Source organism: Narcine bancroftii, chromosome 3, assembly GCF_036971445.1.
Source record: "Narcine bancroftii isolate sNarBan1 chromosome 3, sNarBan1.hap1, whole genome shotgun sequence".
In the NCBI taxonomy this organism is placed as follows: domain Eukaryota; kingdom Metazoa; phylum Chordata; class Chondrichthyes; order Torpediniformes; family Narcinidae; genus Narcine; species Narcine bancroftii.
In genome coordinates this window covers 336,852,979-336,876,408 of record NC_091471.1, presented here as the reverse complement: position 1 = coordinate 336,876,408, position 23,430 = coordinate 336,852,979, and the positions used below count along the sequence as shown (strand labels likewise).

General features: G+C 41.1%; 1 protein-coding gene across 6 annotated transcripts in view; it reads left to right on the top strand.

Annotated features, from left to right (window-relative positions):
• The window catches only part of fdxr (ferredoxin reductase), a 58,848-nt gene that overhangs the window by 16,464 nt on the left and 18,954 nt on the right, over nucleotides 1-23,430 (top strand). For 5 of the 6 annotated variants that reach the window (XM_069929443.1, XM_069929445.1, XM_069929442.1 and 2 more), the window contains exons 4-11: nucleotides 582-704; nucleotides 986-1,099; nucleotides 4,469-4,570; nucleotides 4,956-5,063; nucleotides 7,958-8,042; nucleotides 10,051-10,250; nucleotides 11,534-11,705; nucleotides 22,423-22,596. In XM_069929443.1, the coding sequence (XP_069785544.1) occupies nucleotides 582-704; nucleotides 986-1,099; nucleotides 4,469-4,570; nucleotides 4,956-5,063; nucleotides 7,958-8,042; nucleotides 10,051-10,250; nucleotides 11,534-11,705; nucleotides 22,423-22,596 (1,078 nt within the window). The remainder of the gene's footprint in view (nucleotides 1-581; nucleotides 705-985; nucleotides 1,100-4,468; nucleotides 4,571-4,955; nucleotides 5,064-7,957; nucleotides 8,043-10,050; nucleotides 10,251-11,533; nucleotides 11,706-22,422; nucleotides 22,597-23,430) is intronic. The other variant, XM_069929448.1, reaches the window with a different exon arrangement.

The window sequence follows — 23,430 nt, the reverse complement described above, 5'->3', positions numbered from 1 at the left end:
ACAAATAGTTAAATTTCCAGCTAACATTTGCCAAGGATGTTGTTGAGTGGAGATGAATCAAAGGAAAAGAATAGTGGACCTTGAGCATAAATTTTCATGGATTGAAGGTTTTCTGCAAATGTTCACTAGTCAATAATGTTTACCTCAATTAAATAGAATAAAATTACAATCACTGTATAAAAGAGATGTTGATCTGTATTGACATTGGTTCTTTGGAAGTGTCTAGATAATGATAATTTTAATGTGTTAATTTTAAATTCTGTAATTGTATAGTCATCATGTTTGCATAATATATTCCCTTCTACAAAGGCTGCAACAGGTTGATGGAAGTGGCCATCTCCTCCGAGCTGAAATGCCAACAATTGCTCCCCCTCACTTCAAACCCACTCCCTTGTCCACTCCCCCAGGTGTCTAGAGGGAAGAAATACTGAGGTTCTTGTATTTGTGTTTATATTGTCAAATAAAATATTATACACATATATAAAACAAAGTGGCACCATAATCAGCTCACAAGTGTGGAATGTAATTTGTTTATAATGAGGTCCTTAAATACCATTATATTCATTGTGTATACCCCACAGAATGTTGTGAATGCATTCACCCAGACAGCTCTCCAAGTTCGTTGCTCATTTCATGGAAATATTACTGTTGGAAAGGATGTAAGCATTGAGGAACTGAAGCAGGCATACCATGTTCTGGTATTGGTAAGAGACCATTGAAATTTTGTTAATTACTAAATATTTGCCAGTTTCCCGATGTTTAAAGTTAAAAGTTTCTTTGCTATTTAGATCCTTGACAATCCAAACCTTTAAAAGTATTTTTGGCCTTCCTTTTCTGTTTGTCATAGCCTTCTTGATTCTGTTTCTCCAGAAGTCAACCTCTATAACTATCCCTCATGTTAAGTGTAATGAAATGTTTCTCCAATCTGTGGTATTATATAAAATCAACATCAGTTTATGACCGGCTTGCAATTTTGTCATCCAAGAGCTATGGAGCTGAAACGAATCGGTTGCTAGGAATTCCTGGGGAGAATTTACAGGGTGTATATTCTGCATCATCGTTGGTAGGCTGGTATAATGGTTTACCTGAAAACAGACATGTAAGTTAAATGACATCTACATTATCTATTTCCTCTACATTATTTGCTTAAAGATTTTTGAATGTCTTGGATTTTGTATGGTATAGTAAAACCTCGTTAAAATGCGGTAGTTGGGGTCCAAGATTTCATACACGTTACAGCTGAGTCGCAGAACAGATGCATATATGTCAGAGTTCCCACAGATAATCAAATCCAAATAGCCAATCTCCCCGGAGCCCCGCTGCCCGACAGCCCCCCTCCCTGCTGCCCGAAAGCCCCCTTCCCCACTGCTGACAGCCCTCCGGCATGGGATGTTGGGGCTGGAGCGGCCGGCGTGGGACTACGGGGCTGGGGCAACCGATGCATCCCTGATGTCCCGTGCCAGGTGGGCTGTCAGCAGCGGGGAGGGGAGCTGTCAGGCGGCTGCCCCTGCCCCGACTCAGGAGACGGCGTTTGATTTTCCTTTGATCCGCCTCCACTCAACAACATCCTTGGACTGCTGTAGACCTTTCAGGTTGCAGAACATTCAGGTTGCAGAACACCGCCTTCAGCATTGTCACCTGAACATCCCTTTGCAGACGCCCACAGCCGGCTCCGGAGCCATATTCTCCTGGCGATTCCACCTGAAAGCAGCTTATAACTAACAATTTCAATGAAAGAAAGCAAGCGCATGCTTTTAATATTGGTATTCTGAATTTTAATCAACTTATTTGCAAAGTTTGGGGTCCACAGATACCTGCGCTATAAGCAATTCCACGGATTAATGAATCACATTCTAACGAGGTTTCACTGTATTAAAAATATCAGTTTCTTTTTTTCTTACACTCTGCTAATGTGAATATTTATTTAGTTAATCTTTGATATTTTATCTTTCTCTATCATGCATTTGTGTTCATTTAAATTTATACTCTTGTAATATTTTGTGTACCTGTTTGGCTGTAGTATGCAAGATGTTTGGTACATCTGTATATTGAATTTATGTGATTGGAACTAGATTCTCATTGAATATTAAAGAATGATGATTAGGCATGTTATGAGCCCAGAGGTCCCCAAAACCTAGCAGCAATACAAATTCACCAAAACAAATAGTTACTTAAACAAAAGTTACTTTTAATTATCTTTCAACATGAAAACAGGATCAAACTTTAACTTGTTACTATTAACTTAATCCCCTTCTAATTCTAAGGGCATGTGTATGTAATGTGTGTGTAAGTTCAGAAAAGTTCCTTGATTTACAGTCCAATCTCACTTTTCACTCCTCCAAGTTCACTGGTATCAGACAATTCTTATTCTGTGCACAGAATTTAACATTTATGAATTTTCCCAGGCTTTGGTGCTTGAAAGGTAAATGGTTACAGTTCAGGAAGGTTCTTGTTGGTTTTCAGAGAGAGATTTGTTGTTTGCTGGACACAAACTGATTCCTTCCAATCAGCCACATCAGTGTCTTGCCGAAGAAACTTGCCCCATTCATTTGGGTTTTCCAGATGATAACTTTTTCTTTCAGGTCACCACAGATGTCTTTATTTTACAGCCAGCCACACACACACACACACTCTCTCTCTCTCTCTCTCTCTCTCTCTCTCTCTCTCTCTCTCTCTCTCTCTCTCTCTCTCTCACACACACTCTCTCTCACTCACACACACACACACACACACACACTCTCTCTCTCTCTCATTCACACACACACACACACACACAGAGAAACCCACATGACCCTCTTAGAATAGCCAACTACACTCAGATAAACTGCACTTTGACAAACTGTTCCTTTTGGCCTTGTGAGATTTGGTATTGCTCCTGACCATCCAGAAGTGAAGGTTAGTTCAGCCTTTCATCATCATTCAACAGACTGACCTAATTTTCCAAGCTGGTTCATCTGTTGCTTTCCAAAACAATAATCCAATACTCCACAGCATGTCCAATTAGCACCTACTTGTGAAGTCCTTATAGGCATCCTTCAAAGTTTTTGCAAAGGCATTCGGAGGCTTGAGCAGAGCTCTGGCATTTTAAAATGAGATCTGTTTGTATGTGAACTAAACTAAAAAAAAACCTGCCACAATTTATCTCCTTTTAAAACATAATTATATAAAATATAACATAATCTGTCACAGGCAAGTGCACTTGTGTCTAAACACAGTATCTCTATCAACAAAACAAAGGTGACAAAATAAGTACTGCCTGTCAATTGCAATTTTTGAGAGAACAATTGGTTAATCCCCAAATCTGGGATTGCTCAACGGATAGATATTTCCTATCATATTATAATGATTTAAGTCAATGCTTGTCAGAAAAAATGCCATGTACCAACCGTTTTGATTTGCATTCAATTGATAATGACTCTCACACCCTTCCCCCTGGCCCCACATTTGGGCAGTTTGATGTCCTCCCAGTATATACTATGCTGGAGGTAATTGGTAATTCTAATGTAATTTGCCACGGTCAAGAGCTTGGGGTTCATTCGGTGCATATACTGTAGTTTTTAAAAAAAAATTAAGTTTATAGTACATTCTTCTCATTCTACTGAGGAAAAACACCATGATTTTATTGTGAAATTTTGAGACTTTTTAAAAATAAAACCCCTGTCTCAACTGTAACAATGTGGGAGTATATGCTAAAAATTGTTACAAAACTTGTGGTTTACAAGGCAGCTGTCTGAAATGTGCATCTGTGCTAGAGTCTACAGGTCCCTTCAGCTTCCTCAGAAGAGTATGCAAATAATCTTAGATTACTAAGGGTCTCGAAGAACAAGCTACAATCTAAGTTGCATATTAATTTTATTAATTTGTAAGGAGAAGGAAGTGAGCAGGACACTGTACGTGGCCAAATATTATGTCTAGATTTAACCATTATTGCCGACACCCCATTCAGAAATGTACGCCCCCCCCCCCCTAATTCAATCCACCTCAGTTAATATAAGGAAAATATTAAGTGCAAAGGATGCTTAATATGATTTTTGGTAGTAAATTAAACAATAGACCGACTGCAATTATGGAGTCTTTCCTTCCCACCCAATCCCACTGTCCCTTTTGTGTTTGTTTGCATTCATCCTGAATGTGAGGCAGCAGGAGGTGGGATGATGAAAATGAATAGTTTGGAAGAGGGAGAAAAAAAATCTTTCAACATATATTGTTGCTATTCTTGCATTGTGACCAATTTTCCATCAGCTACTTTTTGTACACAAGGTCATATTCTAGCTGCCTGATTTAGGAAATATTTGACAAACTAGGTGGGCTTTGTACAACATTTAATCACATTTTTAATGTGAAGTTCTCTTTTGCCCATGAGCATAATATATGCCCATTTGAAGTAATAGATTCAAAGTGAATATTGCTCAATAGATTTCCATTTCAAGTGCAAGGAGCTTAGATGTTGCGCTATTTTCTATTGCAGTTAAACCCAGAGTTGAACAATGAGACTGCAGTCATCTTGGGACATGGGAATGTGGCATTGGATATAGCCAGAATTCTCCTTTCTCCTATTGACATGCTTAAGGTTTGTCTTGAAATTTATCCTGCTTGAGACAATATTTGGCTCATGGTGTATTTCTCCAAAAAATTGCCATTTAATATTGATTTTAAAAAGGAGATATTTAATCTTTTGTGTATTTTGTTTGAGAAATAAAGAATAGAGTGGCCAGGATGCTTTGTCAGAGAGCTGGATCAATGGGCTTTTACCATCTGTAAATATGATTTTACATAAATGATGTACATGGCGAAACTAAACAGTATTTGGGAAGTTTTAGTACTGTAGGTTGATCATTTCCCTATCAAATGTGGACAATGGATAATTTGGGAGAAGTTTTAACATTCATTAATGCTTTCAGAAATTATTTACTTGTGAAATGATCTTGCAATAACATAGTTGGATATATTCACAGAAAACAGATATTACTGCGCATTCTCTAGAGGCTCTACAAAATAGTAAGGTGAAACGTGTGGTAATTGTTGGGAGAAGAGGACCTCTCCAGGTGGCATTTACGATAAAGGTATGATATCATGGTTAAAATCATGGATTGGCTTTTGGTTCGTCTTTGTGTGGGTAGACAGCATGTAATGCACCTTTATTCCATATTGCTTCTGTCCTCTGCCTTTCAAGCATCTATCAGAGTTTCAAAATTGAATGGGTTATTTCCTGCTATTATCTGTTATTTGGAATTGAACAATACTGGTTTCATGTTTTGTTGCAAATGATAATATCCATTAATTTGCATTAAGTCAATGAGACAACATGGAAGAACAGTTTGGCATTGTCAGACCAAATTTTGCCATTTAATTCAGGTTTGAAAACATGGTAAACAGTTGGGTGAGTAACACAAGATAAGCTTGACAGGTGTTTGTATGTCGTCTATTATCTGATGTTTTCAGGGTGCCATACTTTGACCAAAAGGTTGATATTATGATTGTATTGGATCTGCCTCACTGGCTAAATGGAATGTCTGCATTCATCTGAACTTGATATAGAGACCTTAACTTGATAGCTCTCCATATCCTGGAATAAGTTGGAAAGATGTCTGTGGAACAAAGTTCCAGGTAGCAAACTGCCAAAGCTTTCTCCCTGAGGCAAAGCTTTACTTTCTGACAAAGCTGTAAAGCTTTTCTGAGTGCTGGCACTGAAATTTAACCTCTTTAAAATTTGTGCACGTAACTATTTAAATGTTTAATTTAAAAAAAAATTCCCTTAAAATTCCCTTAAAACTGTCCAATCTGGAGGCCAAAATTCCCATTGAAATGTGGTTTCTGTTCCTATGTCAGGCCATGACCAGGAAGATTTATCCTGTTGTTTCTCATGGTACAAGCTGATGAGTTGGTAGCTCCTGACATCGAGCATTAGGCCTTTTGTGAAGTGATCATTTTTTAGGTTGGATTTTAGGCTTGATTTGATATATTGTTTACTCCCAGACCAAACTAATGTAGTCAATTTTACTGTTTATGTGGCATGTGTTGTAGTTAATTAGCATCCCTACTATTTAATCCTGGGCATTGTACAACAATATTAAGGATGGGAGAAGGAATGAAAGTTCTTGTATATTGATTTTCTATTTGATGTGGATTCTTTTTGATGCGGACAAATCCCCTAGTCTTGATGAGATGCATCCCAGGGAAATGAAGGAAATGACGGGAGTTATAGTCTATGTGTTGGTAGTCAATTAGCAAAATTCTCTGGATTCTGGGCAGGTCCTTGCAGATTGGAAGACAGCAAATGTCACGCCACTTTTTAAAAAAGGATGTAGGCAGATGACTGGTAATTATTGGCCAATTAGCTTAATGTCTGTTGTCAGGAAAATGCTTGAAGCTGTCATTAAGGATGAAATAGTGAGGCATTTAGAACAAAGGGATTCCATCAGGCAGATACGGCATGGATTCAGAAAGGGCAGGTCTTGTTTGATAAACTTTCTGGAGTTCTTTGAGGATATAATGGGTGCGGTAGATAGAGGGGAACAGGTTGACATTGTATATATGGATTTCCAGAAGGCGTTTGATAAGGTGGCGCACATAAGACTTATCAATAAGATACAGATGAATGGAATTGGGGAAGTGTATTAATGATTGGTTAACTGACATGAGTTGGGATAAATGGGTGTTTTTCTGATTGGCAGACAGTGAAAAGTGGGGGGGCCGCAGGGGTCGGTGCTGGGCCCGCAGCTGGTCACCAATTACATTGATTATTTGGAAGAGGGGACAGAGTGTTGTGTCGACAAGTTTGCAGATGATACTAAATTGTGGAAAAGGAAATTATACAGAGGTTGTGGAGAGGCTGCAGAAGGATATAGTTAAGTTAGGTGAGTGGGCAAAGGTTTGGCAGATGGAGTTCAACATTAGTAAATGTGAGATCATCCACTTTGGTAGGAAAAATAAAAGATTATTATCTAACTGGTAAAAAACTGCAGCATGCTGTAGTGCAGAAGGACTTGGGAGTGCTTGTGCATGAATTGCAAAAAGTTGGGTTGCAGATACAACAGGTTATTAAGAAGGCAAATGAAATGTTGGCCTTCATCGCTAGAGGAATTGAATTCAAGAGCAGGGAGGTCATGCTGCAACTATACAAGGTACTGCTGAGACTGTACCTGGAGTACTGTGTGCAATTCTGGTCTCCATACTGGAGGAAGGATATACTGGCCTTGGAGGTGGTCCAGAGGAGGTACACCAGGTTGATCCTGGAGATGAGGGGATTGACCTACAAGGAGAGACTAAATCACCTGGGATTATGAGAGGAGATCTTATAGAAACATGTAAAATTATGAAAGGTAAGATAGAGGCAGGAAAATTGTTTTCACTAGTAGGTGAGACCAGAATTAGGGGACACAGCCTCAAGATTCAGGGGAGTAGATTTAAGACAGATGAGGAAAATCCGTTTTTCCCCAGAGAGTAGTAAATCTGTGGAATTCTGTGCCCAGGGAAGCTGTTGAGACTGCTTCATTAAACTTGTTTAAGGTTCAGTTAGATAGATTTTTACATAAAAAAAGGAATTAAGGGATATGGGGAAAAGGCAGGTTGGGTGGAGTTGAGTCAATGATCAGATCAGCCATGATCTTATTGAATGGCGGAGCAGGCTCAATGGGCTGGATGGCCGACTCCTGCTCCTATTTCATATGTTCTTTGTTATTTTATGGGCCTTGTAGGTTTTCAGATGGCAAGGTGAATCAGTAATCAGACTAATGTTGAGTGCAAGATTAATTTAACTTAAAATTGCTGCAAATTATAAAATGGAAACAGTCTCTTGAAAAGGCAGTTTGTGGAAGATGAGATTTATATACTATCTATGTAAAGATCCATTATAGAGAAAAGCACTTCTCATTTTGTCATTCATGCGTATCTTTCACCTTTTTTTTCAGGCAGGAGGTATTATTTTTTATCTTTCCCTGTTTTTTTTTCTCAACAGGAACTGCGTGAGATGATTAAATTGCCAGATACTCGTTTGTTGTATGATCCCAGTGATTTTGAGGGTCTCAAACATACTGTTAAAGGTGAGACCACAGAAGCATGTTTAGCAGCTGCTTTATTGGGCATCTCATTCTATCCTGACCTTTATAATTTAAAAGCCTCTTAATAAATCAATCTAGAATAAATTCTCAAATAGCTGCACCCATGTTTGGCTTGGGCTTTTCTTGTGTATTAGCCTGTTGTCTTGGGTAAACTTATACCTCTCATTTTGTTTGTTTTAGATTGGTCACAGCGTTTGAGCTACCAAAAGAAAATAGACACACACACCGAGAGCAGTTCAGTTTATACAAATGTTTATTACAAATTCAAAAGCTGATTTCAAACTACAATATGCAAGCCCTTCCCAACTATACTTATCAACGCTTGGACTGGTCCCAACTGCCGAAGCGAGGCAACGACTGCACACTTGTAGTAGGTTGTCAGGGCGCCGGTAGCAGCTTCTCCACCTCCCCCGACCGGGATGTTGGCTGGACTCTAGAAGTTCTTCTTCTTGCTGAGAGATGTTGCCACCTCTCGGAGAGTCTCAAACTTCAGCAGCGGGACCATGGCTTATATTACCCAAAAACTGCTTACCCAAGCACCTATTCCCAGCACAGCAAGAAAGATAAGCGAGCAAGCTAGCTTATCACTTTGAATACAATGGTTTATTTTGCATCAAGGCTAGGCCTCTGACAGTCTGTGACCAAAACAAGCAGGAAGATTAAATGTTCTTGGTACACAGATGTCCTTTCTTCAGATAACAGCATCTCTGGCCCCTCGGTGGAATTTAGCTTATGTCTGCTGATTCTAAAACACAAGCAGGTTCTCAGCCCTGCAGAACCAAAGGCTGCAAAAGTTTAAAAAAAACAGTTAGAATCTTCCATTACACCTGTACTACTTAAAGTTGAAATTCTGTTGTAAATTTTCCACACTCCGAATTCATCTTCAGAATAAAGATTTTTTTTTCTGATTGGTTACTTTTGATATTGAGAAAATGTAGGAGATGGGGGTGGGGGAGGGGGTGGACCTGATGAAATTTGCATTTGAATCAAAACCTGTCCCTGGTTGACAACAATGGAAAGAAGGATATCAATAGATTAGTTTAACAGGAAGAATTTTGGCAAAATCACATGCGGAACTGGCCATGTACTGATAAGCCGATCAAGTGGTTAACACTGCATGGATGGTGAAGTCATAGGGAACATTGCACCCAAATACTCTGGGTTAACAGAACTTTGCAATCCCAGCAACCAACATCTATACCTTAGTGATGGCCACCCACCATAATTGTTACATCATCACACTTGGTCAGTACTTGGAGGGTAGACCACCCAGGAACACCAGGTGCTGTAGGTTTCTATGAAGGGCGCTGGACAAAGTGGCAACTCTCTGCCTTACGTTGACAAAAGTTAAAGGCTTTCTTGTGTTTTACAGTCTAAATATAATATTAAATGACAATAATGGAACATTTACCTTTTCTCTTTATGACTTGTTAAGGTAAATGTCAATTTGCACGCAAATGTCAAAATTGCAAAATTCTTTGGAAAATCCCGATGGTTGTTTCAGTGTAATTGCAGTTATGTATTATTTGTGGGGGGAAAAAAACCCAAAAATCTAATTACCAACGGTCAGAAACATGACATCAAAGTCACTAGAATCTCCTTTTGGATTTCCTCTGGGTTTTGGTGATATTGCGTTCTGTTGATGATCCTATTGTATGTGTTTCATGGGATTAGATTGACTTGGTCTGTTCCTCACAGCTGAATGCAATGCAAAATAATTTATCTTTTTTGTGGGCGGAAATTTGGATGCAATTCCTCATTTTTTTTTAGTGTCTGTAGATAATGTGGTTTCAGAGATTATAATTAGTGCTCTGTGGTAAATGATCACCTCAACAATTCATCTGCCTTGTGTCTTGCAGCTCAATTTGTTTATACCTAAAAGGAAGCTTATTCAGACTGTGATGAAAGTTTTAATTTTTTTAAAAAAAAGCATAAATAAACCATTCAAGTTAAATACATTCACTAAGTAGTGCCATCTGTTATTTTCCAGATCTGCCTCGACCAAGGAGGCGGCTGATTGAACTCATGATTAAAGCTGCTCTTGAAATGAATTCTGAAAAAGAAGCTGAGAACCGAGGAGCAGCCACTAAAGAATGGTGCCTTCGATTCCTGCGGAGCCCCTTGCAGATCATCCCAAGTGATGATGGGAAACGTGTGGGTGGCATCCGGCTCTCTGTTACCAAACTGGAGGTAGGCGTATAGCTTGATGCTCTTTAAATGCTGTGCCAGTGAGGCATTTTGGATGAGCAATACTTGTATTTATCATCTGCAAGACAAGGACTTACCTTGTCCAATGCTATTTAGGTTGCAGGGTGAAAGATGTAAAAGGGGCTGTGTAATGCTTAGTGATGCTTACCAGGCTGTCATACCACTGTTCTCTTCTGACTGTGGCTTTGTGTATCCCCAGTATCCAGTTCCTTACTATTGAGAATTGTACCTTCCTGAATTTTCCATGTCTCTGCCCCTCTCTGCTTCTTGAAACTCCCAACCTGAGGAGTACTGTCCTAGTTATCAATAAGGGATAAAGGGCACAGACAGCCCATATATAACAAAAAAAAAATGCCAGCTTCACAAATATCCTTTCCTTTGAACTCAATATACCCTGCAAGTAAACACAAATATATCCCAAAATGTTCTAAAATCGCCAACAGGTATTTGTATATTAAAAGCATTTAAATTCTCAAATGGAAATGTCATTAGCCAACAACTGACGTCAGTTGAAACTTGCAAGCAGTGGTAGGTTTTGAAAGACCAAGGTGTTGTATAATCAAAGATGGTTCTCTATTGGAACAGTGCACAGAAGGGAGATGCTTGAAACAAATGGTGTAGAATCTGATCATACATTGCAAACAATGATTTGGTTTCTCAATGTATACATTTTGTTTAAAAAGACATGTGAGATGGGGTCTGTGACCAACCTTGCAAGAATATGGATTTATGGACAGCAATGAATGTACTAATATTTTAATTCCCCAACTGAAGTTTAGATTGGGATCATTTTTGTGAAGCATCTTCATTTATAGAATATAATTCTAACCTCACATATTGGGTATTCTTTGATTGTTTTTGTTTCCACTGAGGGTAGGTGAGATACAAATGGTTAAGGGGGAAAGGTTTAAGGGGAACATGATGAGGAACTTCTTCATACAGAGTGGTGGGAGTGTGGAACAAGCTGCAATGGTGAATGGAGGCTCAATTTTAACATTTAAGAAGAATTTAGGCAGGTACATGGATGGGAGAGGTATGGAGGGCTATGGGTGCAGGTCAGTGGGACTAGGGATCTGTTTATGTACTGTAATGTTCTATGGTTCTATGTGCATGTCATTATCCCTTAATGATAATTCTGTTTTCTTTTGTACGTTGGTACTTTAGCAAATAATGTTCTGCATTAAGAGTATTTGTATTTCCTTTGTGGATAATGAGATTGCCAGCTATGTTGGGTTTGACAACTGAGGACTTTTCTTATCCCTAAGGGTTCAGCAGAATCTGCAAAGGCCATTCAGACAGAAGACATTGAAGATCTGGAGTGTGGATTAGTACTGAGCAGCATTGGCTACAAAAGCCACCCCATTGACCCCTCTGTTCCATTTGATCAACGAGAAGGGCTTATCCCAAATAAATTGGGACGGGTTCTGCATGCACCAGGTTAGTTGGTAGCTATAAAGAGCAAGATTCTAAATTATTCTCAGTTGGCATATGAAGAGAGGTACAATGGGCAAAAGTGTTTCTCATTTGGTCCCAATGTCTAAATTCAATATACATGCATAATGCAAAATATCAACATCTGCAAAAAGTAAACTGGATGCAAGAGGTTTTATTTTCCATGTCACAGGAATGGAAATATCACTTTGCATTACATGCTTTAACAAGTGGAGTCAAATTCTTCAGACATTAATTGCATTACTGTATGTGTAGTTGAACATTTATTTTATTCATTGCTTATTGAAATGAATGTAAGAAGATAAGAGCAGGGTTAGGCCATCTGGCCCTGCTCTGCCATTTAATAAGATCATGACTGATCTGGCTGTGGATTCAGTCTCACTTGCTTGCCTTTTCCCCATAACCCTTAATTCTACTACTACTTCCTTGAGTAGAGATTTTCATATTTTCACGACCCTTTGGGAAAAGCAATTCCACCTTCTCTCCATCCTAAATCTTGAGGCTATTAAGTGCAATTAGTGATGTGGTTTCCTTTGTTGGCCCCTTCCATCTCAATAATTTTGAATGTGGGTTAAAACATAAGTTTCATCACCCCTAATTTATAGTGAAGATGTTCAGCTTCTAAACTAGTAGAATGATTTTAAGAGAAACTTGTAGAGCAGCACAGTTGGTGTGGCGGTTAGTGCAATGCCTTTACAGTGCCAGCAATTGGGATCAGGCCTGGGTTTGAATCCTGTGCTGTCTATAAGGAGTTTATATGTCCTCGTCTTGTCTGCGTGGGTTTTCTCTGGGGACTCTGGTTTCCTCCCCATCTTTCAAAAACGTGCTGAAATGTAGGTTATTTGTGTGTAAAATGGGCAGCACGGACTCGTAGGGCCGAATTGGCCTGTTACTGCGCTGTATGTCCAATTGTGTCATTGAAGTATATATTGTTGCCAGTAGTAAAATGTGAAAATGTGTAGATACTATGGTTGAAGTAAAAAAACACAATGCTGAGGAAACTGCAGGTCAAACAGTGTCCTTTATATAGCAAAGGTAAAAACACATGACTGACGTTTGAGGCTTGAGCCCTTTATCAAGGAATGGAAAAATGTCATCAGCCATCCGAACAAATGGGTGGGGGGAGTGGGGAATTATGGTAATAGGTGGAGAAGGGAGGGAGGGGACAGCAGCAAGTAAAGGAAGGAGGGATGGTTAGGTGAATAGGGGGGGGTGAGGTGAAAGGGGAGGAGGAGGAAGAGGGGAGCAGGTTCACAGAAGATGGAAAAGTCGATATTAATACCATCTGGCTGGAGAGTGCCCAGATGGAAAATCAGGTGTTGTTCCTCCAATTTATGCGTGGTCTTGGTGGGATCGTACATAAGGCCATGGACAGACATGTGAGTATGGATTGTGACACAGAACTGAAATGGCTGGCTACTGGGAGGTCTCTGTCACTGGTGCGGATGGAGCGAAGGTGTTCATGAAGTGATCTCCCAGTCTCTCCGATGTAGAGAAGGCCACAAATGCAATAAATCAGTCCTGCGGATACACAAGAATATCCTCCTCTTCCCTTCTATTCTCCCAATCATCCCTCCTCCCCTTGCTTACTGCTGTCCCCTCCCTCCCTTTTCCACCTCCTTTTGCAACCACGCCTCCACCCCCTCCTCTTTTATTTGGACGTCTGCCGACCCTTTTCCATACCTCGATAAAGGGGTTAAGCCCAAAACGCCGATGATGTATTTTTACCTTGGCTATATAAGGGACAACCCTCTTTTCAATCTTCTTCAGCATGATGCTGAACCAAGCCATGAAAGACCCCAACAATGAAGACGCTGTTTACATCCGGTACCGCACGGATGGCAGTCTCTTCAATCTGAGGCGCCTGCAAGCTCACACCAAGACACAAGAGAAACTTGTCCGTGAACTACTCTTTGCAGATGATGCCGCTTTAGTTGCCCATTCAGAGCCAGCTCTTCAGCGCTTGACGTCCTGCTTTGCGGAAACTGCCAAAATGTTTGGCCTGGAAGTCAGCCTGAAGAAAACTGAGGTCCTCCATCAGCCAGCTCCCCACCATGACTACCAGCCCCCCCACATCTCCATCGGGCACACAAAACTCAAAACGGTCAACCAGTTTACCTATCTCGGCTGCACCATTTCATCAGATGCAAGGATCGACAATGAGATAGACAACAGACTCGCCAAGGCAAATAGCGCCTTTGGAAGACTACACAAAAGAGTCTGGAAAAACAACCAACTGAAAAACCTCACAAAGATAAGCGTATACAGAGCCGTTGTCATACCCACACTCCTGTTCGGCTCCGAATCATGGGTCCTCTACCGGCACCACCTACGGCTCCTAGAACGCTTCCACCAGCGTTGTCTCCGCTCCATCCTCAACATCCATTGGAGCGCTCACACCCCTAACGTCGAGGTACTCGAGATGGCAGAGGTCGACAGCATCGAGTCCACGCTGCTGAAGATCAAGCTGCGCTGGATGGGTCACGTCTCCAGAATGGAGGACCATCGCCTTCCCAAGATCGTATTATATGGCGAGCTCTCCACTGGCCACCGTGACAGAGGTGCACCAAAGAAAAGGTACAAGGACTGCCTAAAGAAATCTCTTGGTGCCTGCCACATTGACCACCGCCAGTGGGCTGATAACGCCTCAAACCGTGCATCTTGGCGCCTCACAGTTTGGCGGGCAGCAGCCTCCTTTGAAGAAGACCGCAGAGCCCACCTCACTGACAAAAGGCAAAGGAGGAAAAACCCAACACCCAACCCCAACCAACCAATTTTCCCTTGCAACCGCTGCAATCGTGTCTGCCTGTCCCGCATCGGACTGGTCAGCCACAAACGAGCCTGCAGCTGACGTGGACTTTTTACCCCCTCCATAAATCTTCGTCCGCGAAGCCAAGCCAAAGAAGAAATATAAGGGACATTGAAAAACTCATGCAGTTTGGCATGCAGAGTTTTGCCGCCAGCCTTCCAGACTTCTGGGGGGATTCCATCCATACCTGCTGCTTTGCCACTTTTCAGTTGTTCGATTGCCTTATATGTCTCATCCAGGGTGGGAACCTCATCCAGCTCTAGCCTTAGGGGCTGTTGAGGGAGCTGGAGCAGGGCGGAATCTTGGACTGAGCGGTTGGCACTGAAAAGAGATTGGAAGTGTTCTGACCATCGGTTGAGGATGGAGATCTTGTCGCTGAGGAGGACTTTGCCGTCTGAGCTGCGCAGCGGGCTTTGGACTTGGGGTGAGGGGCCGTACACATCCTTTAGAGCCTCGTAGAAACCCCTGAAGTCGCCAATGTCTGGAAGGCTGGCGGCAAAACTCTGCATGCCAAACTGCATGAGTTTTTCAAGCTTTGTTGGGACCAAGGTAAACTGCCTCAGGATCTTCGTGATGCCACCATCATCACCCTGTACAAAAACAAAGGCGAGAAATCAGACTGCTCAAACTACAGGGGAATCACATTGCTCTCCATTGCAGGCAAAATCTTCGCTAGGATTCTACTAAATAGAATAATACCTAGTGTCGCCGAGAATATTCTCCCAGAATCACAGTGCGGCTTTCGCGCAAACAGAGGAACTACTGACATGGTCTTTGCCCTCAGACAGCTCCAAGAAAAATGCAGAGAACAAAACAAAGGACTCTACATCACCTTTGTTGACCTCACCAAAGCCTTCGACACCGTGAGCAGGAAAGGGCTTTGGCAAATACTAGAGCGCATCGGATGTCCCCCAAAGTTCCTCAACATGATTATCCAATTGCACGAAAACCAACAAGGTCGGGTCAGATACAGCAATGAGCTCTCTGAACCCTTCTCCATTAACAATGGCGTGAAGCAAGGCTGTGTTCTGGCACCAACCCTCTTTTCAATCTTCTTCAGCATGATGCTGAACCAAGCCATGAAAGACCCCAACAATGAAGACGCTGTTTACATCCGGTACCGCACGGATGGCAGTCTCTTCAATCTGAGGTGCCTGCAAGCTCACACCAAGACACAAGAGAAACTTGTCCGTGAACTACTCTTTGCAGATGATGCTGCTTTAGTTGCCCATTCAGAGCCAGCTCTTCAGCGCTTGACGTCCTGCTTTGCGGAAACTGCCAAAATGTTTGGCCTGGAAGTCAGCCTGAAGAAAACTGAGGTCCTCCATCAGCCAGCTCCCCACCATGATTACCAGCCCCCCCACATCTCCATCGGGCACACAAAACTCAAAACGGTCAACCAGTTTACCTATCTCGGCTGCACCATTTCATCAGATGCAAGGATCGACAATGAGATAGACAACAGACTCGCCAAGGCAAATAGCGCCTTTGGAAGACTACACAAAAGAGTCTGGAAAAACAACCAACTGAAAAACCTCACAAAGATAAGCGTATACAGAGCCGTTGTCATACCCACACTCCTGTTCGGCTCCGAATCATGGGTCCTCTACCGGCACCACCTACGGCTCCTAGAACGCTTCCACCAGCGTTGTCTCCGCTCCATCCTCAACATCCATTGGAGCGCTTACATCCCTAACGTCGAAGTACTCGAGATGGCAGAGGTCGACAGCATCGAGTCCACGCTGCTGAAGATCAAGCTGCGCTGGATGGGTCACGTCTCCAGAATGGAGGACCATCGCCTTCCCAAGATCGTGTTTATATGGCGAGCTCTCCACTGGCCACCGTGACAGAGGTGCACCAAAGAAAAGGTACAAGGACTGCCTAAAGAAATCTCTTGGTGCCTGCCACATTGACCACCGCCAGTGGGCTGATAACGCCTCAAACCGTGCATCTTGGCGCCTCACAGTTTGGCGGGCAGCAGCCTCCTTTGAAGAAGACCGCAGAGCCTACCTCACTGACAAAAGGCAAAGGAGGAAAAACCCAACACCCATCCCCAACCAACCAATTTTCCCCTGCAACCGCTGCAATCGTGTCTGCCTGTCCCGCATCGGACTTGTCAGCCACAAACGAGTCTGCAGCTGACGTGGACTTTTTACCCCCTCCATAAATCTTCGTCCGCGAAGCCAAGCCAAAGAGATAAGGGACATTGTTTGACCTGCTGAGTTTCTGCTGCATTGTGTTTTTACTATATATTGCTGCAGCATCTCTACCATAGAGAACTAATTGCATTGCATAGCATGGGTAATTTGGTAATGGGAGGCTGGGTTGATCTGAATTTTCTTAACTGATGATTCTGGATACCACTTTTTGGTGTCTACATTTCAATGGGGGGTGTGGAGATGGGCTTTGCAGTGTCCAGGGTGAAGGTCACTTAACTGATGCACCCACAGCAAAGTAAGACCATAAGAAATAGGAACAGGGAGTCGGGCATTCAACTCTGCTGTGCATTAGTATCATGGCTGATCCAACATTCCTCAAGTCTATTTATTTCTCCTTGTGTTATAATCCTGTATTCTCTTTATCTACAGTGCCCTCCAAAATGTTTGGAACAAAGCTATTTTTCCTTTATTTGTCCCTGTGCTCCACAGTTTTAAATTTGTAATCAAACAATTCACTTGTGATTAAAGTGCACAGTCCAGATTTTATTCAAAGTTATTTATATACATTTTGGTTTGACCATATAGAAATTGCAGCACTTTTTATACATAGTTCCTTCATTTCAGGGCACCATGTTTGTGACATTTGGCTTCTCAGGTCTTTGTGATTACTCAAGCATGTTTAATTGCTTCATTCATGCAGGTATAAGAAAACTAGGCTTGCTTCTCAGTTTTTGATCACCTGTAGTTTCCATTTTTTTAACACGAGGATTAGAGTTGTGCCAAAGCAAGTCAAAGATGCCAAACAGGAACCAAACAGTAAGAGATATCACCCAAGCTTTAGGGTGACCAAAATCAGGTGTTTAGAACATTATTAAGAAGAAAGGGTGTACTGGTGAGTTCCTTAATCGTAAAGGGACCGGTCGGCCAAGGAATCCCTCCACTGCTGATAACGGAAGAATTCCCATCATGCAGAAGAAAAATCCCCAAACGCCTGGCTGACAGATCATAAATACTCTTTAGGGGGCAGGTGTGGATGTGTCAATCATTCTGCAGACTTTATGAAAAGAAATACAGAGGCTATGCTGCAAGATGCAAACTACTAGAAACAGGATGGCCAGATTACAGTTTGCCAAGTAGTATTTAAAAGCTGACAGAATTCTGGAAAAAGGTCGAGGACAGATGAGACCAAGATTAACCTGCGTCGGAGTGATGGCAAGAGCAAAATATGGAGACATCAAGGAACTGGCCAAGATCCAAAGCGCATCACCTCATCTGTGAAAGATGACTGTGGGGGTGTTATGCCCTGGGCATGTATGGCAGCCATAGGTACTGGTGCATTTATCTTCATTGATGATGTAACTGCTGATGGCAGTAGCAAAATGAATTTTGAGATGTACAGAAACAACTTATCTGCTCAAGTTCAAGCAAATGCCTCTTAACATATTGGATGGAGCTTCATCCCACAGAAAGGCAATGATCCCAAACATACTGCTAAAGCAACAAAGGAGTTTTTCAAAGCTAAAACCTGGACAATTGTTGAATGGCCAAGTCAGTCACCTGATCTAAATCTAATTGAGCATGCCTTGCATATGCTGAAGAGAAAACTTAGGGGGATAAGCCCCTGAAACAAGCAAGAGCTGAAGGTGGTCACAGTAGAGGCCTGGCAGATGGTGATGTCTATGAATCTTAAGCCCCTTTTACACAGCCACTTCAATGCGAGAATATTGTGCCTTTATTGCGCCAGGCCTTCTGTGTAAAAGGTACAAACACGAAATGGGGTCATTCCAGTCCCGCATTTAAGCTGACAGTAGAGGTAGTCACAGCACCAAATCGACGACTGTATAAAAGGGGCATCTTGGGACCAGGTCAGGAAAGGAATATGACGTTTTGATGATGTGGTATCTGTGTGACCTATCAGTGGGAAATTTAAAAGTAGCAAGCAGGAGTCAACAGTTAACAGTTACAATATCTGTGAATTGAGGAGACAAAGAGGTCCGGGAGCTCCTTACCCTCTGAGAAGACAACGAAATAAGGTGACATATAATTGGGATGGTAAAGGATGACCCGATATTAGAAGGGCTGGTACAACACCTTAGAGGACGCAGCTTTGCTCGGGACAAGGCACAGGTAGCAAGCAAATTGAAGAACTTGTGATACAAATACCATCAGGTAAAGGACCGTAACGGTAGGAGTGGTAGAGGACATTTGGACTGGCCATATTTTGATCTAGGCTATTCCATTTGGGGCCACTCTGCAAACCCAGTTGCTCTTCTGGGCAACATGGAGGATCCAGCTTCTGAGACCGTTCTAGCTGCGTCTCCCTCCTCCAGCAGCAGTCCCGATGCTGAAGATCGAGTGGCATGGACACAGAGGCCAGCAATAAAAACGGCGAATCTGCGCCTCACAATCGACCAGGGTAAAAACTCTTTACTTTTGTGATTACATTTTTTTTCATGTGTTTTTGTGAGTGTGTTTGCCTGAAATGAGCCATTTCGCTCATGTCGCTTGTACAGTGTCATTTTGTCTCTTTTTCCCCCCTCCCTTCCCTCCCTCCTGTTTTGAAATATTTAATGGATTTATGGTTTAAAAAAAGTTATAGGTACTCAAGGTAAGATTTCAGGTAAAAGTCCTTTGTATCAAGATAAGCTCTTCCCCTTCACACTTAATAATCAGCTTTTGAAATTATGGGATTAAAAGGGTATTAAATTTGTGCAAAATTGTTATGAAGCAGGATATTTTATTTATTTTCAGAGAATGAAAGAGAAATATGATACATCTTCAAATACTCTTTTCTCATTATCAAATTAAAGCTTTATTGTTGGATAATTTTGGACATAATTTACGGTTACCTAGACTGTCTAAGTTTGAAATTTTACTTACTAAGGGGTGGTAAGAAGGGATTTATAACAGATTAATGCTTTATTACAGAATAAAATGCCTAAATTGGATTTATAAAAATCTAGATTGAAATGGGAGAAAGATTTAGGAATACTTATTTTTCAGGATGATTGGATGAGTTTATGTAGGGATAGTATGACTAAAATTATAAATGTAAGGTATCGATTAGTTCATTCTAATTTTATTCATCAATTATATTTAACTCTGGAAAAATTACGGAGGTACAATTTAATTTCTTCAGACTTAGGTTTTACATGTCACAAGGAAGTAGATTTTTTTTAGATTCTATCTGGTGATATGAAACCGTAAAACCTTTTTGGAATAGACTTAAGGAATTTTTAGAAGCTATTTTGAAAGTGAAACTTTCACTAGATCCTTTAGTATTTTTGTTGGGTAATATTAAAAGGTTGAGTTTAGAATTAAAAATAAATAGATTTCAAATTGCATTTTTAATTGGCAAATTGGCATTAGCTGTAGATAGAAAACGTTTAGCAATTACTTGGATGAATGAGACTGATTTGAGTGTTCAGAGATGGCAAACGGAATTGAGGTTTTCCGTTGGAGCAGATAACATATAATTTGTGTGATAATTTTTTTATCGTAAAATTTGGAGCCCTTATTTGGATTATATGGGTTTGAGTTTTTGAACTTCTGTATTGGTGTTATTCCAATCCATGGCAATCAATTAATTGATGAATTTTGTTACGGTTAATCTCCTCTCTTTTTCTTTGGGATAGGTTAGAGGAGGGTGGGGTTGGTTTGGGGGGGGTGGGGTGTTGGGGGTTAGTTTTTTTGAAAAAATATCATTTATGTACTTTTCATGTTAATTTTATTTCATTAATTGTATGTTTCGATATATACATCATGATTTCAATAAATAAAATATTCCAAAAATAAATTGTCCTGAGACGTACAAAAATGACTCCACCACTCATCTTCATCAAAATTGTTGAGGACATTAGACTAGAACTTGGGCCTGTGTGGTCTCTCTCTCCTCCACATCTTTCTATCCGAGAGTAGCGTGAATGAACTCAAGAACAAAATATTTCCGTCTACGGCGTCTTAGGTCTACGTGCCTTTCAGACTCAAACGGCTGCTTGCTTCTCTTCTATTTCTCCTCCAACATATTTCTGATCGCACAAACACATTGTTTGCACGAACCTGCTACTGTACGCATCAAAAAATTGTGTACGATGTGCAGCAGATTTGCGTGCATTTGAAGAGTGGTATAAATGTTCATGACTAACATAAGCACATCAAGTTGAACCACCATTACTGTGTAGAAAGCAATGTCCAACGCGTATGTTATACGTCACGCTAGACGCCGATGCTTTTGTGTAACACATCCCGCCTCTTTTGATTCCAGAATGGCTGCTTGCTGTGTAAAATGACACAACGGCCCAGCATTATGGCAGTATTGTTTGGTTCAGTGTAAATGAGCAAAGCAGAGTTAATGTTGGATTTTCTTCACGGCAGTATTGTGGGATCTCTGTGCAGTCATTGCATGTAAAGGATATGCAACAAAGTACTAAACATGACTAATATGCATGCCATTGCTATGTCCCAAACATTATGGATGCCTTGAAATGAGGCAACTATGTATAAAAAATGTTGTAATTACTATATGGTCAAAGCAAAATGAATACAAATAACCTTGAATAAAATCTGGAATGTGCACTTTAATCACATGTGAATTGTTTGGTTACAAATTTAAAATGACCACAGGGGAAAATAAAGGAACAAAAAAACACATTATGGAGGGCATTGTATCTCTCTCTGCTTAACTTGGTCACCCTTAATCGTGACACCATGCCCGCTGGTCCCGGGTTCTCCCATGAGAGCATGTGAGCTTGCTATATTTACTTTGTTTGGCCCCCTAAGAATATTTGTTTAAATAGGATGTACAGGTACTCCCCAACCTTTGTTATTTATGTCCATCGCATAAATTTTTTTAGAATATAAAGAATTTTTAAAAATATATAAAAAAATATATTAAATTTACACAGATTGTGTTATATTTGACAAACTATACAGAGCATGTAAGAGCCAAAATGTGCGTACTTATCTTGTTAGTCAACGTCCTGGCGTCTGTAGGCTGGGCACGGCTATCTTGATCACTGTGTGCATGCAGAAGTCTTCGGTTAAGGGTGCAAATTCAATATCGTTAGGGTGCTTAACGCTTGCGCATGCGCCAACTGAACTCCAGTACTTGAACCCACCACGCATGCGCCAACCGAAGAATCGTGAAAGCACACAGAGATCACGATGGCTGCGGCCAGCCTACAAATCCCGGGACGCCGACTGACAAGGTAAGCATGGACCAGAATGTGGAAAGATTCGCTTAGGTTGATGAACGAATTCTGGAAGCTTTAAGTTGTTATCGTAAATCTACGATGAAAAAAAGATTTGATTAAAAAGTTTGCTTTAAGACTTCGGTACTCCACGCGCACGGGCAAAATTCCAACTTGGGTCCATTTCGACCGATCCTTCATTCCTAATTAAGGTCGTAAGTCAGGGAGTACCTGTACTCCAACACTGTCTGCATCTTACACAATAAAACTTGGTAAATTGTGCAACATAAGTGGGTGAACAGGAAATAGTGTGAGATCTAAGCAGGTCATAACAGTCCAATGTCATCAAGTGGATTTGAGAGAGAGGAAATTGAATCCAGTAAGATTGAAATTGGGGGAGGCAAGGCTTTTTGAGATAGGTGTAAAGATTAAATATTTATCATGTTTAAAAAAAATGACAGGTGTGACACTATTAACAAAATGGTGGGTATTGTATTATTTTGCTCTGCATTTCATTAATATCACATCTTTTCTAATCTTCTCAGGCATGTACTGCAGTGGGTGGGTGAAAAGAGGACCAGTAGGGGTCATCGCAACCACGATGAATGATAGTTTTGAAACAGCAGATTCTGTGCTGCAGGATGTAAAGTCAGGAAGGCTGGATGTATCTGCTTCCAAAGGAGGGTTCAAAGTAATTGAAGCTTTGCTTGAGCAAAGAGGTGTGTAGTTTAAGTAATTCTTCACCACAAATTGACCAGGTCCTAAAGATACGGAACCCTTCTGTCATCCAAATGCTTCTTGTGTGCAACTTTCTATGATTTAAGGTCTCATGTGGAGAATCATCTTAGTTTTAATTCATGCTATGATTAAGTTCAAATTGGGATTTTTGTAAAAATTAGAACTTTTGAACTAAATTGTGGATGCATTGCTTATGGAGATGGTAAATCAAATATTGTATGATTGGAGAAAGCTTTCTCTTGAAGGCACGTTTGCCCAGAGTTGATGTATTTCGCTAATTGAATGATATGTTGAAAATTGCAAATGCACTGCACTCGACCACCTTAAATATTTAAATTCTGAAGGGTAAGAATGACCTATCATTCATCTTCGTTGAACGTGAGATAGGAGCAGGAACAGTCCAAACCATATGTTGATTCTGTAACATTGTCGGAAAGATCACGGCTGATCTGATCTTGGCCTTCACTATACTTTTTGCTCAATCCCCCTCCGTAGTCTAAACTGAAAGGTGGCATTTCTTAGCTAATTGTTCCCTCAGCCAAAAATGCACTCTGAACATTACTGTCCCTTTAAAATCCATTCTGATTTTCATTGATGGAGCTTAGGAGTACGATGCAGTTATTTTTGAATTCTGATTGTAGATTTGGGGGGGGGGGGTGCACAGTTAGCACAATGCTATTACACCGCCAGCCACCTGGGTTCGAATCCACCACTGTTTGTAAGGAGTTTGTTCGTTCACCCTGTGCGTAGGTTTCCTCCGGATGCTCCAGATTCAAAGATGCAAGGCCTATTGGTCACATGGGCATATTTGTGCA